At 36.7% G+C, this 1,311-nt stretch overlaps 1 protein-coding gene across 1 annotated transcript; it reads left to right on the forward strand.

Moving 5' to 3' along the window:
- The first annotated feature begins 247 nt into the window (after positions 1-247).
- LOC102814109 (cytochrome c, somatic-like) lies at positions 248-683 on the forward strand. Its single transcript, XM_006832202.1, has 2 exons — positions 248-416; positions 535-683. Exons 1-2 carry the CDS (start codon positions 248-250, stop codon positions 681-683), a joined length of 318 nt encoding a protein of 105 aa, XP_006832265.1.
- The last annotated feature ends 628 nt before the right edge of the window (positions 684-1,311 follow it).

The raw sequence follows: 1,311 nt of genomic DNA on the forward strand, positions 1-1,311 counted from the left end.
ACCCCTGTGGGACATGATACCTCAAAACACAATCTCTACCCCCATTTCATTTATAATGCCTTCCATTACTGAAAGCACATGGTTTTGACAAAAGTAAAATTCAAAGCAGGCAATAATTCAGACTTGAAAAAAATTGATGTGATAGATAAGCGGTGAATTAGTAATCAAGTGACTAGAGTGGTCATTGGTTTCCATTGTGTTTGAAGGGAGCATGACTAACTGGGAGCTTTCATTTCTAGAAATCAAAATGGGTGATGTTGAGAAGGGCAAGAAAATTTTTGTTCAGAAGTGTGCCCAGTGCCATACTGTGGAAAGGGGAGGCAAGCACAAGACTGGGCCAAATCTGCACGGTTTGTTTGGGCGGAAGACTGGTCAGGCCCCTGGATTCTCTTACACAGATGCCAATAAGAGCAAAGGTAAGAGGGCTCTGCTTGCTAAATGACTGAAAGTACAAATTGCACGTCTTTGGCCTAGAATGAACCCTTTATCAACAGTGTACACTAATACGTCACTAATGTGTCTCTCTTTGACTAGGCATCACCTGGGGAGAGGACACACTGATGGAGTATTTGGAGAATCCTAAGAAGTACATCCCTGGAACAAAAATGATCTTCGCTGGCATTAAGAAGAAGGGAGAAAGGGCAGACTTGATAGCTTATCTCAAGAAATCTACTAATGAGTAATAATTGGCCGTTGCTTTATTTATTACAAATTAGGAATGTCTTGTGACTTTTTTTTTTTAACATGTACCATATTTAAATTGACTCATACACCAGAGTTCAGATCATGAATGGCTGATAGAGTTTTTGTTTTCTGTTTTTTTTTTTTTTTGGACAATCCTAAATTAAATAAAAGATTAGATGTGGTTAAATGACATTGATCAGACTTTTAAATTTTTGATAGCAAGTGTTATCGCTGCTTTTCCCTACGATACAATTAGACTTGAGGCTAGGTTGGATTGGTAAGTTTTTCACAGTGGTCTTCTCATGACCTATAGGAGATTGATTTTATATTTAGATTTGTATAACTGATTATACGGATATATTTAAATACTGGAGAAATCTTTTCACTGCCTCATGGAACAAGTCTCGCCCTGTTTCAATATGTATTCATCACCCTGTTCAAATGCAAGGGTGGGAGATAAGGTAGCAATGGCCACTTTATCTTTTTTGCTTTTAACTGTTAATCTAATTAAAATTCCCTGTATCTAAAATGTTGCCTTTTATAATTAACAAGAAGCCTTTCATTGTGGTTTGTGTATGGTATTAAATAAAGAAATTTCACACTTATCACATTTGATAGATGATCCAA

The sequence above is a fragment of the Chrysochloris asiatica genome, unplaced genomic scaffold (genome assembly GCF_000296735.1).
Source record: "Chrysochloris asiatica unplaced genomic scaffold, ChrAsi1.0 scaffold00006, whole genome shotgun sequence".
NCBI classification, from domain to species: domain Eukaryota; kingdom Metazoa; phylum Chordata; class Mammalia; order Afrosoricida; family Chrysochloridae; genus Chrysochloris; species Chrysochloris asiatica.